The sequence below is a fragment of the Somniosus microcephalus genome, chromosome 3, assembly GCF_052327205.1.
Source record: "Somniosus microcephalus isolate GS21.2 chromosome 3, FLI_Smic_1.0, whole genome shotgun sequence".
Classification (NCBI taxonomy): Eukaryota; Metazoa; Chordata; class Chondrichthyes; order Squaliformes; family Somniosidae; genus Somniosus; species Somniosus microcephalus.
In genome coordinates, this window is record NC_140989.1 from 112,714,796 (window position 1) to 112,729,387 (window position 14,592).

Below are 14,592 nucleotides of genomic sequence, written 5' to 3' on the forward strand. Positions count from 1 at the left end.
TACTATCTATCAGTTTCTTTACTTTCCTGTACTGTTGCTTAGTAGTTCTTGTCGTGTTGGTCTTCTTTCCCGACCTGCAGACTCTTGCTATATGTCCCATCTTCCCGCATTGCCTGCATATTTTGTCTTTAAACCAGCAGTCCTGCTCATGGGTTGTTCTGCCGCAGCGATAGCACTTTTAGGCTCCATACGCCATTTCGTTAGCGCTGTATTCTTGTGGTTTCTGTTGTATTTCCGCAGCTCCCCGTGCTGCTGCTTTGTAGGATACTGCCACGCTGAAAGCCTGTTCTAGCGTCAGGTCCTTTTTTGAAAGTAGTCGTTTCTGGGTTCCTTCACTCTGGAGCCCGCAAACAAACTTATCCCGTAAGGTGTCTGCCAGTCCTGCTCCGAACTGGCAGTGCTTCGATAACTTGCGTAGTTCCGTAAGATAGTCAGCATTGCTCTCATCTTTGTGCTGGTTTCTTTTATGGAACTTGAATTTTTCTGCTATCAGCAGTGGTGTAGGGCTTAGGTGTTCCTGTAAGATATGAACAATCTCCTCAAAACTTTTCTCCATTGGTTTAGCTGGGGTAATTAAATTCTGCAATAGGCCGTACGTATTCGCACCCATCAGATTTAATAATACCGACGCCCTCTTTCCATCGGCCACCTCATTTGCCTTGCAGTACACTTCGATTCTTTCTACGTACGTAGTCCAGTCTTCTACCTCGTTGTCGAAAGCAGTGATACTGCCACTTTTCGGCATCTTGGGCGATTTAAAATGGCGCCTCCCGCGCTTTTGCTTCTTCCCCAATGGAATAAAATGGCGCCTCCCGCGCTTTTGCTTCTTCCCCAACGGGATAAAATGGCGCCTCCCGTGCTTTTGCTTCTTCCCCTTACTGCCACGCTGCTCCTAGCGTTCTACGGGGTAATGGCGGCGACCCGCAGCTTCGGCGCGTCTCGCTTTCCTTCCCCCCCCCCGTTTAGTTTCTCTCCACTGTCCTGTTCTCGAGCACCGACCGCACCCTGTGCGCTCCTCCCTCTCTTGTTTTCTTTTCCCGGCGACGCTGCGCGGCCCGATTTGTAGAGCCGCTCGATCGAGCCTGAGCCCGCCGCAGTCCGGAAGGGTCAACGCGCTACCTGCTACCAGCACGATTCGCTGGAACCACAGTCTCTCCCGCAATTCTCCAAACACCGATGGATTCTTTGGGCGGTTGCCCTCGGTCGACGCCCGTTGCTCAGACTACGACTTTCCAGGACCTTCCTTTCAGGCGAGATCCCCGTGAGATGATGCCACACTGCAGGTGAGTTCGAACTTACTCGTCGCCACTGTAAAGTCCGCGCCTCAATAATACACGGACTTCGGGAGAACAGTTTAACAGGTACTTTACTGAACAAGAGGCAGCTTGAAACTGAAACTACAGAAGCCTGCTAGGGCCTTTTATACAGGGGTGGTCAGTGCCGGTACTGCAGCCTAAGACCAGTTATTCCCTTAAAGGTACATACACAACAGGGACCACTGTTGTTTACCATTCACATCAACAATTTGGACTCGAGAATCAAAAGTACAATTTCAAAATTTGCGGACGTCACCAAATTGGGGAGTGTAGTTAATACAGCGGATGAATGCAACAAAATAGAGGAAAGACATTAATAAACCTGCAGAATGGACGTGTAATTGGCAAAGGAACTTGAATATCGATAAGTCTGAGGTGGTACATTTTGGTAGGAAGAATAAAGAGGTCCCATTTCTAGAGGGATAGAGTTAAAAACCAGAGAAGTTATGTTAAACGTGTATCGAACCTTGGTTAGACCACACTAGGAGTATTGTGCATTGTTCTAGTCTCCATATTATAAAAAGGATATAGAGACCCTGGAGAAGGTACAAAAAAAGATCTACTAGAATGATAGCAGAACTGATATGCTATACCCATCAGGAAAGATTGAACAAGGTTCTATACAAGTTTAACATAACTTCTCTGCTTTTCAATTCTATCCCTCTAGAAATCAATGTTTGGTTTGCTTTTTTGGGCCTTTTTAACCTGCATCACTACTTTTAGTGATTTTTGAATGTGTACCCCTAGATCCCTTTGCTCCTCTACCCCATTTAGACTCTAGGTGTATGTGGCCTCTTAAATCCGTGCTGACTTTTTTATTATATTTTCGGTTCCAGATGTTTTTCTGTTGCATCGTTCAATAAAGGTTCCGTATTTTTCCTACCACTGATGTTAAGCTAACTGGTCTATGGTTGCCTAGACTTGTTCTATTATAGAATCATAGAATGATGCAGCCTGTGCCGGCTCTTTGAAAGAGCTATCTGATTAGTCCCACTCCCCTGCTCTTTCCCCAAAGCCCTGCAAAGTTTTCCCCTTCAAGTATTTATCCAATTCCTTTTTGAAAGTTACTGTTGAAGCTGCTTCCACCACTCTTTGAGGCAATGCATTGCTACCTAATTTTTTTCCCTCATGTCGCCTCTGATTCGTTTGCCAAACCCCTTAAATCCGTGTCCTCTGGTTACTGACTCTTCTGCCACTGGAAACAGTTTCTCCTTCTTTACTCATGATTTTGAACACCTTTTTCAATTCTACCCTTAACCTTCTCTGCCCTAAATCTTTCACAAACATTTTTCAATAGAAATTCATTGGTGCTGCAGGACTCCATAAATGTAGATTTTTATTACAAAATTATTAAAATTATATCTTGAAACAAAGAACAATATTTTTAATATTGCTGTGGAATTTGATGTAATTAAAATATACAATCCTTTTTTAATTGTAGATTGGGTAACTGCCAGTCCTGGTTAAATGCAAGATAGCCCAATTTTGCCTAGAGAAGTAGATTATCTCGCTTAACAAATGCTTCCTCTCTTTCAGTTCCCTTAGCTGTGAACCGAATGTATGAAAGAAACCAATGTTCTACAGAAATTTAGTTGGAAATTGGTGAAAGAACGAAATGTGTATGGAAGACTCATGTCATGTAAAGCAACTTTTTGAGATGTTGTCCTTTCTGTGGTTTTTTTTCTCCTGTGAGCTAACAAAAAACGGGTATAATCACTAGTTGTCTGCATAATGTATAATACTGAGTCATAAAATACAAAATATTTCCACTACACCACTTGTGCAGTCAGCTCTCGGAGAACTGATGTTATAGAAGTGGAAATTTATGATATTCATCCTGCATATCAATAGCCAAAATGAAAACCATTCCCTGTGTGATGAGGAAGCATTTCCCGGGACTATTAAAATAAGTACCTTTTAGCAAGAACTGAGTCCGCACCTATGGATAAAAAGCAGTTGTCTGGCCACTAAGGTTGTTCTTGAACAGCTGTGACATGGGTATTTTCCTTTACACCTTGATATGGAATGTGCCAAAAACTGAGATGTTCTTGGATCATAGGAAGTCTAGCACAAGAAAGCACCATTCATTCAATTTAATTCCTGCATGTGCAGTTCATACCATTGTTTATTCCAGCAACCTATTTAATCTCCTGAAGGAGGTGCATAACCACATGAAAGCTGTGAAATTTCTCCCGGACTCCCAGCCCCCCAAATATCTACCTAATATTTCAATCTACACTGTTGTTTAACTCTGACTAGTTGAATACCATAGATGAAGACTCTAGTCTGAGCAGCTCACTGACCATTGTGTTTTAAAGAGTATTTCTACATTTATTTACCTTTCTCACCATCACTGTTTTCAACCAGGTGCCCATTTTTTATGAGTTATTTGATGTAGCATTACCTTTTCTATTCCATATATCTACTATTAGGTTCCTGTTTGGGAGTAAAATGGGCTTTTTATTTAGATGCTCTGTACTGCACAGCAATGATGCAAGTTAATCTCCAACATTTTTGCCCTGTTGTGTTTGTAATTTAGTTGTCTCAGTTCTCTGCATTACTGTGTTCTACACATTAATCTTAAAAGTAAGTGTCTTCAGAACAATGTGGCGCTTGAGAGCACCAAATGATCTGAATCCATATTATGAATTCCTGATGGGAAGTTTTGTCAAATTAAGGAACAATATTCCATGTGAGATCACAGAAACTTTGCTGTCCTGACCATGTTCATTTTAATTCATTAGATCTTCCAATAGTTTTTTTTAAAATTAATTTTATTTGCTTCTTGTGCCACATGTGTTGCTAAGACTGCCATTTAGTCTATAATCAGTTTAACTGCCCCAAGCATGCATTCAGTGCAGCATGCCAGTAATTAATATTTGTCGTTCAAAAAAATTATGTTGTTGAGAAATGCTAAGGTAAGTAGTCCAACTATTTCTTTAAGTTAAGAAGCCTCTGGTGAAAATTAAACCACATAGCTCTTTTAAAACAAAATGTATGTAACATATGTGAACCATGTGTTTCATAATGTGTGTGTGTAAATGCCCCATAGAGAGTGTATATATTTCACTAGATACAGTAAATGTGTTCATGATGCTTTGTGAGCTACCTTTCACTTCTTCTCACAAATCACCGGTTATATTCTTGAAAATCCCATAAACTGGGATTAAGTGCCGCGTTCTTGGCTCCTCCCAATTCTTTAAATAGACCTTTTACTTTATCAGTGACTCATGCCCAGGGATATGGGGTGAGCAGTGGGATTATTTTTGGATTGCCAGCACAAACACAATGGGCCTAATGGCTGCTTCTAGTGCAGCAAACCTTTATGGTTTTATGTTGTTTGAATATTTAGTTACGTGACTACTTATGTATCTAAAATTCAACTATTTTCAAAACTGGCTGCTCTGATCATTTTGGTTAATTACAGCAATACATGTGGCTTACTTTTTATAAAGCATCTGAATACGGACCATTCTACAGTTCTGTCAATAAAATCAATTTCGGAAAATTAGGAATCACAGATACCTTTACAGAGTTTAAACTCTTCTGAGAAACTGTCACAAAGTGTGAGCAGGTTGCGAGGATTTCTTTTCGTATTACAATTCCAAACTTACTTTCCATTCATTTTTAGATAATTGCACTTTTTTATTCAAGTTTGACTTCATTACTTTTTTTTACATTTTCATAATGGAAAATACATAAAATTCAGAAGATTTGGGATCTTTAAACATTCACAGGCTAAAAGAAACAAATTAGTGCCAGCGATGGAAATCTGAAGTAAAATGAATAAATGTCACATGGTTTGTGTTTTCTTTTGAAGAATTGTTCCAGAGATGAAGCAACACTCAGAAAAAGAACGCTGTCCCTGTCTCAGCGAATAAGAAGTAAAAAGGGTTTGTTCTCTTCACTGAAGGGGTTAGACGATCTTGGAAGGAAAGGGAAAGAAAAGAGACCCCCGATTATGCAGGCATGTCTTACTTTTTTGATCAAAAAATTTGAGTAACATTCAAGAGTTGTTTGTTTTCTTAATCAAACTTCCACAAAGTACTTTGCAAAATGTAATTTTAAAACTTTATCATACAAATGCTATGTTCCATATGGGAGAGGATTCCTTAAAATCAAAGTGAACATTATGAATTGCTTAATACAGGTGGGGTAAAATAATTTGTTTAAAGAAAATATCCAAAGGATGTCGGACTAAGCATAGTTAAATCTCCATAATGCAGCTCACTGTTTTCTATTGACTTTCTTGTAGGAACAGGATTGAGTGTATTATTGTTGATTTGGCTCTTCATGATTTAGGATGAAGCATTCTGATCTCCTTTAATCCTGTGAACAACTACTGGAAACCTTGTCAGTATTTTGTATCCTACAGAAGCGCCCATTAAGAGTTAGAGTCTTGTACTATTCATACCAAAAAAGCAATAATATTTTAGGAAACTTTTTGTCTATTGATGTAGGGTGAGGTGTACTAAATTTCATCTAATCCTATGAAGCATTTGCTGATAGAAATGTTAGTGCCTTGAGGTGTCTGTTAGAATCGTAGGAATGCATCATGATTGGAATTAATCTCGCAGAAGCTAACAGGTGGCCAGTATGCACGGGTGGATTCTCGGACCATTATTGCTTTCAGTTGTTATAGTCCATTTTGTTAGGCTGTATATCCAGTTTCAAATAACTAGTAACAGTATGATGGATGTAAATTGCCTTCATCTCCCTGAGATGACCTGAGTAGTACTTTAAATCGGGACTGTCACGGTACTTAAAAATACTGCGATATTAGGCTGCCATCGTTACCCAAGTTCTATCAGAAATGCCATCTCCAACTGTGCTTTTTTGTTAAAGTCCAAACTTACTAATATCTAACTTGTGTTAATAAAACTATACATTTTAACTTTTAATAGTTCTACAACTAAACTTGGATAATATTACAGAAATAATATTGTATTACATAGTATTTACAGCACAGAAACAGGCCATCCGGCCCAACAGACCTATGCTGGTGTTTATGCTCCACATGAGCCTCCTCCCACTTTATTTCATCTCACCTTATCAGCATATCCTATTCTTTTCTCCCTCGTGTACTTATCTAGCTTCCCCTTAAATGCATCTATGCTATTCGACTCAACGACTCCATGTGGTAGCGAGTTCCACATTCTAACCACTCTCTGGGTAAAGAAGTTTCTCTTGAATTCTTTATTGGATTTATTAGTGACTATCTAATAGTAATGGCCCCTAGTTTTAGACACCCCCACAAGTGGAAACATCTTCTCTACATCTGCCCTATCAAACCCTTCGTAATTTTAAAGACCTCTATTAGGTCATCGTTCAAGAGAAAAGAGCCCCAGCCTATTCAATCTTTCCTGATAAATATAGCCCCTCAGTTCTGGTATCGTCCATGTAAATCTTTCTTGCACATTGCCTCTATATCCTTTTTGTAATATGGAGACCAAGACTGAACACAGTATTCGAAGTGTTGTCTAACCAAGGTTCTGTACAAGTTTAACATAACTTCTCTGCTTTTGCATGCTATTCCTCTAGAAATGCTTAGTTTCCATGTTTTATGGCTTTGTTAACCTGTGTTGCTACTTTTTAATGATTTTGCTCCTCTACCCCATTTAGACTCTTATTTTCCAAGGAGTTGGTAGCCTCCTTAATCCTCCTACAAAAATGTATCAAATCATTTATATAAATGGTGAACAACAGTGGTCCTAGCACCAATCCCTGTGGAACACCATTTCCCATCTTCTACCAGTCTGAGTAACTACCTTTAACCCCATCTCTCTGTTTTGTAGCCTGTTTGCTTTCCATTCTGCTACTTCTCCCCTGATTCCACATGCTCTGATCGTAGTCATGAGTCTACTATTGAAGGCCTTTTGAAAATCTAAGTATACACATCCACTACATTACCCATGTCTACCGTTTCTGTTATTTCTTCAAAGAATTCAAAAAAGTTGGTCAAGTATGACCTTCCCTTTTGAAATTCATGCTGATTATTATTTATTATATTTTTGAGATCTTTATAATGTCTTAAAATAATACACTAATACCAATAGGATTTTTGTAATAGTGTTTGTAATGATGCCCAGTCATTGGTATTTCCTTTTTAACTTAATACCCTGCAACTCCAGTCTTCACCATTGCCCAAAGGGAGGGGAAAGAAATAAAGTTAATTTTGCAGCATTCTCCTCAGTTGCATGTAGGTGCTGCTTTTTTTCCCTTATCAGGAGAGTGCTGATGAGCAAGACAGGGAGGGACCTTTTCCTCACCGAAGCCTGAAATGGGACTTGCAAATTCAACCCCTGGTGGAGGCGCAAGTGTAGGTGGCAATCAAGTAAGGTACTTGAACTCTAGTCATGCAGTTGAAACTATTCGGGTTTCATTTTATCTGCTTTATTCAAAATTGGGGGCATGCTTTTTTTCAGTAAAAGTTTGAGGTTGGCGTTAACTCTACCTGTTAACAATTTCAGTTGATAATTATATGTATTGTTGATTTAAAATAAAGCTAGATTAGACAGGACCTGGAGTAATGCAAACTATTTATTCCAAATCTGCTAGAGTTTTTTTTTTACTTGTATAATTATTTCCTGCATGCCTTGCATAGTAACAGTCATCCAGACAGATGGAGGCACCAACTCTTAGTCGAATACTTAGGTAGTTACCAATTAACATTGACATTTTGACAGTTGGTTTGTCTTTATTTTTGGACTTAAATGGTGTACTTAACAAATAAATTATTGTTGTTAGTGATCTGATTGTCTATAGAAGTGTACATAGTAAAAGTCCCAGGTTCATAGAACAGCTGAGCAGCTCATGGCTATAGTTTTAAACTGACTCCTATATCTTGCATATCCTGTTATCCAATGAGCTAATGCTTATAATGAGCCTTTGTAATTGTGTGCTGGAAGGGTCATCTAAAGGTAATTAAAGCACAATACATAGCCAAGTGTTTTAATCAGCTGTGTCCCCTAGTTCAGTATAAATAGGGTACACGGAGAGAGCATACAAGAAAGTCTAAGATAGGTTTACAGTGCATTTGTGTAAATGCATGAAGCGTGGTAAATAAGGTTGGTGAGCTGCAGGCACAAATAGCTACATGGGAATCTGATGTCGTGGCGATAACGGAGACCTGGCTCAAAAAAGGGCAGGATTGGGTTTTAAATATTCCTGGATGTAAGGTGTTCAGGAAAGATAGGGAAGGAAAGAAAGGAGGTGGGGCAGCTGTATTGGTTAAGGAGAATGCTACAGTGCTGGAGAGAGAGGATGTCCTGGAGGGGTCAAGGACAGAATCTATTTGGTTAGAGGTGCCATTACACTACTAGGTGTATTCTTTAGGCCGCCAACTAGTGGGAAGGATATAGAGGAGCAAATTTGCAAGGAAATTGCAGAGAGGTGCAACTATAGAGTAGTGATAATGGGGGGCTTCAATTATCTTAATATAGACTGGGATAGTAATTGTGTAAAGGCCAGAGAGGGGGAAGAATTTCTGAAGTGCGTTCAGGAGAACTTCCTTAATCAGTATGTTTCCGGCCCAATGAGGAAGGAGGCATTGCTGGATCTGGTTCTGGGGAATGAGGTGGGTCAAGTGGAGCAAGTGTCAGTAGGGGAATATTTAGGGAACAGTGATCATTGTATCCCTAGGTTTAGATTAGCTAGGGAAAAGGACAGGGAGCAATCTAGAGTAAATATACTTAATTGGAGGAAGGCAAATTTCAGTGGGTTGAGAACGGATCTGGCCCGGGTAAATTGAAATCAAAGATTGGCAGGCAAAACTGTAATCGAACAATGGGCTGCTGTTAGAGAGGAGATGGTTCGGGCACAGTCAAGGTACATTCCCACGTAGGGGAAAGGTAGGGCAACTAAAACCAGAGCTCCCTGGATGACGAAAGAGAGAGAGAGTAAGATGAGTCAGAAAAAGAGCACATATGACAGAAGTCAGGTTGAGAATACAAGTGAGAATCAAGCCAAATATAGAAAGTTCAGAGGGGAACAGAAAAAGAAAATAAGCGGGGCAAAGAGAGAGTATGAGAATAGATTGGCAGCTAACAAAAAAGGGAATTCAAAAGTCTTCTATAGGCATATAAATAATAAACCGGTAGTAAGAGGAAGGGTGGGGCCGATTAGGGACCAAAAAAGAGACCTATGCATGGAGGCAGAGGGCATGGCTGAGGTACTAAATGAGTACTTTGCATCTGGCTTCACCAAGAAAGAAGATACTGCTGAGGTCATGGTGAAAGAGGGGGTAGAGGAGATACTGGATGAGATAAAAATTGATAGAGGAGGTACTAGAAAGGTTGTCTGTGCTTAAAGTTGTTAAGTCACCAGGACCGGATGGGATGCATCCTAGGATGCTGAGGGAAGTGAAGGAAGAAATCGCGGAGGTACTGGCCATAGTCTTCCAATCCTCCATAGATACAGGAGTGGTGCCAGAGGACTGGAGAATTGCAAATGTTATACCCTTGTTCAGGGTGTAAAGATAAACCCAGCAACTACAGGCCAGTCAGTTTAACCTCGGTAGTGAGGAAGCTTTTAGAAACGATAATCTGGGACAAAATTAACAGTCACTTGGACAAGCATGGATTAATTAAGGAAAGCCAGCATGGATTTGTTAAAGGCAAATCGTGTTTAACTTAATTGATCGAGTTTTTTGATGAGGTAACAGAGAGGGTTGATGAGGACAGTGCAGTTGATGTGGTGTACATGGACTTCCAAAAGGCATTTGATAAAGTGCCACATAATAGGCCTGCCAGCAAAGTTGAAGCCCATGGAATAAAAGGGACAGTGGCAGCATGGATATGAAATTGGCTAAATGGTGGTGAACAGTTGTTTTTCGGACTGGAGGAAGGTATACAGTGGTGTTCCCCAGGGGTCGGTACCAGGACCACTGCTTTACTTGAATTATATTAATGACTTGGACTTGGGTGTACAGGGCACAATTTCAAAATGTGCAGATGACACAAAGCTTGTAAGTATAGTGAACAGTGAGGAGGATAGTGATAGACTTCAAGAAGACATAGACAGACTGGTGAAATGGGCGGACATGTAGCAGATGAAATTTAACACAGCAAAATGCGAAGTGATACATTTTGGGAGGAAGAATAAGGAGAGGCTAAAGGGTACAATTCTAAAGGGGGTGCAGGAACAGAGAGACCTGGGGTATATGTGCACAAATCATTGAAGGTGACTGGGCAGATTGAGAAAGCAGTTAAAAAGCATATGGGATACTGGGCTTCAAAAATAGAGGCATAGAGTACAAAAGTAAGGAAGTTATGATGACCCTTTATAAAACACTGGTTCAGCTTCAACTGGAGTATTGTGTCCAATTCTGGGCACCACACTTTAGGAAGGATGTGAAGGCCTTAGACAGGGTGCAGAAAATATTTATGTGAATGATTCCAGGGATGAGGGACTTCAGTTACGTGGATAGACTAGAGAAGCTGGGGTGGTTCTCCCTAGAGCAGAGAAGGTTGAGAGGAGATTTGATAGAGGTGTTCAAAATCATGAGGGGTCTGGACAGAGAGAAACTGCTCCCATTGGCAGAAGGGTCAAGAACCAGAGGACATAGATTTAAGGTGATTGGCAAAGAACAAAAGGCGACATGAGGAAAAACTTTTTAATGTAGCGAATAGTTATGTTCTGGAATGCACTGACTGAAAGGGTGGTGGAGGCAGACTCAATTGTGGCTTTCAAAAGAGAATTGGATAAGTACCTGAAGGGAAAAAAATTGCAGGGCTACGGGGAAAGGGCGGGTGAGTGGGGCTAGCTGAAGTGCTCTTGCAGAGGGCTCGACAGGTCGAATGGCCTTCTTCTGTGCTGTAACCATTCTATGATTCTAAATGCACTGGTGCAATATTTAGGTTTTATCGTAATTGGATGTGATATTTGGTTAATACTGACAGCAGTTAGTCACATGCCAGTATTAACAAGCTCTTCTTTCTCCGCCCCTGCCCCATTCCCACTTGTATCTAATGAATAAATAGAAAGCTGTACTGCAGGGTTATACAACCTAAAACATAATTTGAAAGATTTGAACTTACTGGGAATACCATCATCAGTATCATGGTCCCTTCTGTGAATAATTACCTGTTATACCCTGTGAATGTTAAAGAATTTATATTAAAAGCAGCACACTGTAAAATTAGTTTGTATAGTGCTGAGATGCAGCTACAAATCCAAATGTTTTTGCCATGTTTCTGTAACTGGTGCTGTAATCTCTTTAGATTTTCGAGTGCAATAGTGGGCCCGCCTGTGCAGTCTCACAATTACCACTGAACTACAGTACTTTTGATGAGGTGAGGTACCTAATCCGACATCTGTACTTTATGAATACCTACAGGAATATAAGCATTCTATTACTTTGTAAAGCACATTACAAAATACTCCAGCATTTGTGGATGGGGAACGACCCTTTTGATCACAGGCATTTAGGGATCTTTAATGAACAATGTCATATTCACAAGATTTCTTTTGAACTTGGGTACAATCATGGGGGCACATGTCCTCCCCACCAAGTTTCATCAAATTGGTTATGAGCCTCCACCTCCCCCCCCCCCCCCCCCCCCCTCCCACCCCCAACCAAAAAGACATCGCAGAACTGTCCCCAATATCCCTCCAAGCTCTTTATACATTGTTTTAGGAGGGACTTAATATGTTATGCATATTTTCAACTTTTTAAATATTTTGTGGGGGGAATAAAAGATGACGTATGTAGGTAGGCCCTTAGATACTTCTGTCTGTAATTATAGTAAAGGAGGGTCTAAATGCATGTCTTTGAAGTAAATGAGGTGGGATTTTTGCATTTGTTCAGATGCTTTTGAGTTTCTGAAGTTCTGAATTTTACACCTTCAAGGACATGGCAGTTGCTCCTTTTTCACTGTCAATGCACTGCTTTTAGTGACCTTCAGAATCATGCTCTTTATATCAAATTAGTAATGTTTGTTCAGAAAGTAAAATAGCATATCAGACAGGAATTCTCATTTAATGATATGCAGGGACTACTTTGATCAAATGTATGTATTGGTTTGGAACAAATGTTTATTCGGCTGTTTATTGAATTTTGTCACATTCAAGGAGGACTCCCATGCAAACCACTAGTCATTTCTGGTTGTACGAATAATAGCAATGCATTATCCATGTATGTTTAAGCGAGTGCACACAGTTTTATTAATACAATCTTAAATACTGGTGACATTTTTCATCTTTGTGAAGATCAGACTGTGCTGTTGGCTGTGTACTAACACTGGAAATTTAAAGGCAATGAACCACCTGGGATCATTTTAAAAATTAAAATTCATAGTTTGCTTTTTTTCTCCCCCACCGCCAAGAACAACTTGCATTTATATAGCATCTTTAATTCAGAAAAACATCCCAAGGTGCTTCAGATCAGCATAATCAGATAAAAATTGACACTGAGCCAAAGGAGACATTAGGTTAGGTGACTAAAAGTTTGGTCGAGGAGATGGGTTTTACAGAGGGCCTTAAAAGCAGAGAGGGAGGTGGATGTTGGAGAGGGAATCCCAGAGCTTAGCGCCACCAGTTGTAGTTGACCTTTAGCTGATGCAAAGTTGAGCCAATGTACAAGTGTGTCCGTGAGGTAATGTTGCGCCTGATACCCAAACTGAGGCAGGTTTGGCTTCAGTTCTACTGTATATTTTGTGTTGCTGTGCAAATGAATGCTTTGCAGTTACACAAGATTTTGACGTTTGTTTCTTGAAGCACTGGTACCAAAACCTGCAGTGCAGTATTGTAATTTCCATAGCATACGTTATCACCTTTTGTTTCTAATAGTATTTCCTCTTTGAGACAACACAAGCTGCATTTTAGAATTCATTTAATTTAATGAATGCCAGCTGAACTTGGCTTTGTGCTGCATCCTAAGTACACATTCTTACCAATGCTGGGATGAAATTGCCAACAAGAAACAGCTCTTGTAATCAAGAGAAAAGTGGATAGGGTGAGGACAAAGATCAGAACAAAGTGAACAATGAAAACATTGGTGGGGGATGTTTAAAAATGTCAATTAGATTTTACAACAGGGGTGGCCAGCATTTTTGAGCTGAGGACCACTGGATACATGTGACAAAGCCTGTGAGTCTGCTGCATATGATTACACAATCATTGATGCTTCATAGAGACAAACAGTTGTTTTTGAATCTTCACACTCTTCCCTTGGAGAACAGTGTGAAGTAGTGGAAGGATTTGCAGGCTGATTAACAGTTTGATATGCTGCAATGTGAAGCAGGAGGGTTTGCTGGGCTACCTACACCAACCAGACGCAAATATCCTACTGGGTGTCAATCCAGAATTCAGAATCAGAGCACTGGTCTCCAAATGCCGAAACAGCCTGCCTCCTTTATACAAAAGGTGAGAACTCCATTTATACAACAAAGCAAGACCTCTCCATTTTCCTTTCCCCTTTCTCCACCCCTCCCTTCCCCCCCCCCCCCAAAAAAAAATCAGTCATCCCATCCTTTAAACCCTGAAAATTTGAAAGCTTCCACTCTTTAAAGTTCTCAGGCCTAGAAGACTGGAAAAACCTACTTTGATTGGTCAAAATCCAATTAGGGAGAAGCCGTTTCAATATTCTAGGGCCAAGAGCTGCCCAAAGGTCGGGTTTCCATCTAAGTATAGAGTTAAACTGGCAGGTGTTTACGGGGCACCTATTGTACACCATTGAGTTACACAATCTTTGAATGATACAGCACAGAAGGAGCCTATTTGGCTCATCATGCCTGTGTTAGCTCTTTGAAAGGGCTATCCAATTAGTCCCACTCACCTGCCCTTTCCCCATAGCCCTGCAAATTTTTCCCCTTCAATATTTATCCAATTCCCTTTTGAAAGTTATTATTGAATCTACTTCCACCACCCTTTCCGACAGTGCATTCCAGATCATAACAGCTTGCAGCAAGTGGAGACCGGTGCTCCGATCCTGAATTCGGAATTGACACCCAGCAGGCTTTTTGTGTCGTGTAGGTGGCCCCCCTCCCCCTTTTATATAGGTTGCAGAAGCCCAGAAAACACTCCCATCTCGAGTCGCAGCATATCAAACTGTTAATCAGCCTGCAAATCCTTCCAGCATTTCTCCTCTTCACACCCCTGGTTCTTTTACCAATTATCGTAAATCTGCGTCCTCTGATTACCGGCCCTTCTGCCACCAGAAACAGTTTCTCCTTATTTACTCTAGCAAAACCCTTCATGCTTTTGAACACCTCTCCCACAACCTTCTCTGCTCTAAGGAGAATAACACCAGCTTCTCTCGTTTCTCCACATAACTGAA

At 40.5% G+C, this 14,592-nt stretch overlaps 1 protein-coding gene across 2 annotated transcripts in view; it reads left to right on the top strand.

Annotated features, from left to right (window-relative positions):
* Window positions 1-14,592, top strand: part of LOC147121264 (rho guanine nucleotide exchange factor TIAM2-like) — a 433,746-nt gene that overhangs the window by 212,674 nt on the left and 206,480 nt on the right. The window contains exons 9-10 of one of the 2 annotated variants that reach the window (XM_085981489.1): window positions 5,137-5,283; window positions 11,537-11,608. In XM_085981489.1, coding sequence (XP_085837615.1) covers window positions 5,137-5,283; window positions 11,537-11,608 — 219 coding nt within the window. The remainder of the gene's footprint in view (window positions 1-5,136; window positions 5,284-11,536; window positions 11,609-14,592) is intronic. The other variant, XM_085981486.1, reaches the window with a different exon arrangement.